The 1,544-nt window shown below is 44.6% G+C and overlaps 1 protein-coding gene across 1 annotated transcript; it reads right to left on the reverse strand.

Annotated features, from left to right (window-relative positions):
- Positions 1–182: 182 nt before the first annotated feature.
- LOC111383183 (zinc finger CCCH domain-containing protein 20-like) lies at positions 183–1,538 on the reverse strand. Its single transcript, XM_023007261.1, has one exon. The coding sequence runs from the start codon at positions 1,482–1,484 to the stop codon at positions 420–422; it is 1,065 nt and encodes a 354-aa protein (XP_022863029.1). The 5' UTR covers positions 1,485–1,538; the 3' UTR covers positions 183–419.
- Between the last annotated feature and the right edge of the window lie 6 nt (positions 1,539–1,544).

Genomic DNA, 1,544 nt, shown 5'->3' on the forward strand with positions numbered 1-1,544 from the left:
TCACGACAAAATTGCAAATTCTTGTTTGGGAGAAATATAAATTCTATAAAAATGAATAACGGATAAATGAAAAGCAAATGTGTATCTTATGAAATGTGTTATTAAAAGTAATATCTAATTTTATCTCTTAAATTACAACAAAATTATAATTTAAATCAAACAAGTATTGAAGCACTACAATATTAAATATAATGGTACGGAGAAGATTTTAATTCTCAAGGAGAAAATTAATTTTACAGGTGAAAATACATCTCGAAATTTTGACATTGAAATAAAAAATCAGAAATCAAATTGACAATTAAACTATTAACAAATTACAAAGCAATCCTCTTCAATAATAAAGTCAACGGATAATATTCACAGTCAAAAGCCATTCACCCGATTGCTCATAATCCAAAACCGAAATCCAAACCGGATCGTTATTTTACGAGTTCTGAAACCCAGCCGACATCAGTATCCGTATTGCTGGAATCGACTCGATGGAGCGAGTTTTCCTTACTGAGTTTTGCGTAGATTTTCGCCCGTAGGTCCCTACCAGACTCCACACTCTCCATAACTGGTTCCTCTTCTTCGCCGGTTTCTGAGATGTCAAACGCCTTGAATCCGGACCGAGTCCGGGTCCAAGCCGGAGTTGAAGGCAAACTCGAGAATCCGGGTAGGAATCTTGTCGGACTCCGAGGTGACCCGAAACCGGATCCTATCTGAAGGCCCCATGTTGGCGGGCTCAAGCTAAGGCCCATCCGCACCTTGTTAATCTGCATACCCCGTATCGATTCGGCAAGTCCACTCACCGAGTTACGACTTGATCCCCTCGGCGACTTAGGTGGCGACCCATTCGCCGGAGAGGACGCCGGGGAATGCCCATAAGCCGGGGAATGACCAAATCGGCTCGGTGAAAAGTCCGGGCTCGGTGAACATGCACGGAGCTGATCCGGTGTGTGGGCGAAAAAACAGACGCGCCGCCGGCAATGGGTGCCATCCTTACAAGGCTGTGTACGGTAGCGAGCCGGGTGGAGCCAAGTCTCAAATACGCCGTGTGCGTACTCGCATGAATCTCCCTTTCTACACAGTCCCTTCTTGAAGTCAGGGCAACCGGCGCAGGAATACTGAAACTTCCGGGGATCCCGCCGGCGAGCCTTCTCGCCGGGATGAACAAACGGGCATTCCGTCCAGTCATGTGACCTAACACGTAAACACTTCTTCACCTTAAACTCAAACATCCGAAAATCATCTGACGAAAATGCATCTATCGGAAAATCATAATCAACATCATCAATCCCATCTTCTTCTACTATTACGACGCCGTTTACTTCTCCTTCCATTCCGTCGCCATCTTTCTTCGACTGCAAATAATGTTGTAATGCTGCAAAAGTGTTAAGCGGCGAGTGAACAGTGGGCATTTGATCATCTACAAAACGGAAGTCACATGCCGGCGGGATTTGAATGGTTGGATTTGATCGAGGTGGGTCTCTGATCATCATCATTCAGAGGTTTCAGTTCCCTGTACAGAAACATACTCCTACTACTACAATGGATTACTTGCT

This window comes from Olea europaea, unplaced genomic scaffold (genome assembly GCF_002742605.1).
Source record: "Olea europaea var. sylvestris unplaced genomic scaffold, O_europaea_v1 scaffold26215, whole genome shotgun sequence".
Taxonomy (NCBI): Eukaryota; Viridiplantae; Streptophyta; class Magnoliopsida; order Lamiales; family Oleaceae; genus Olea; species Olea europaea.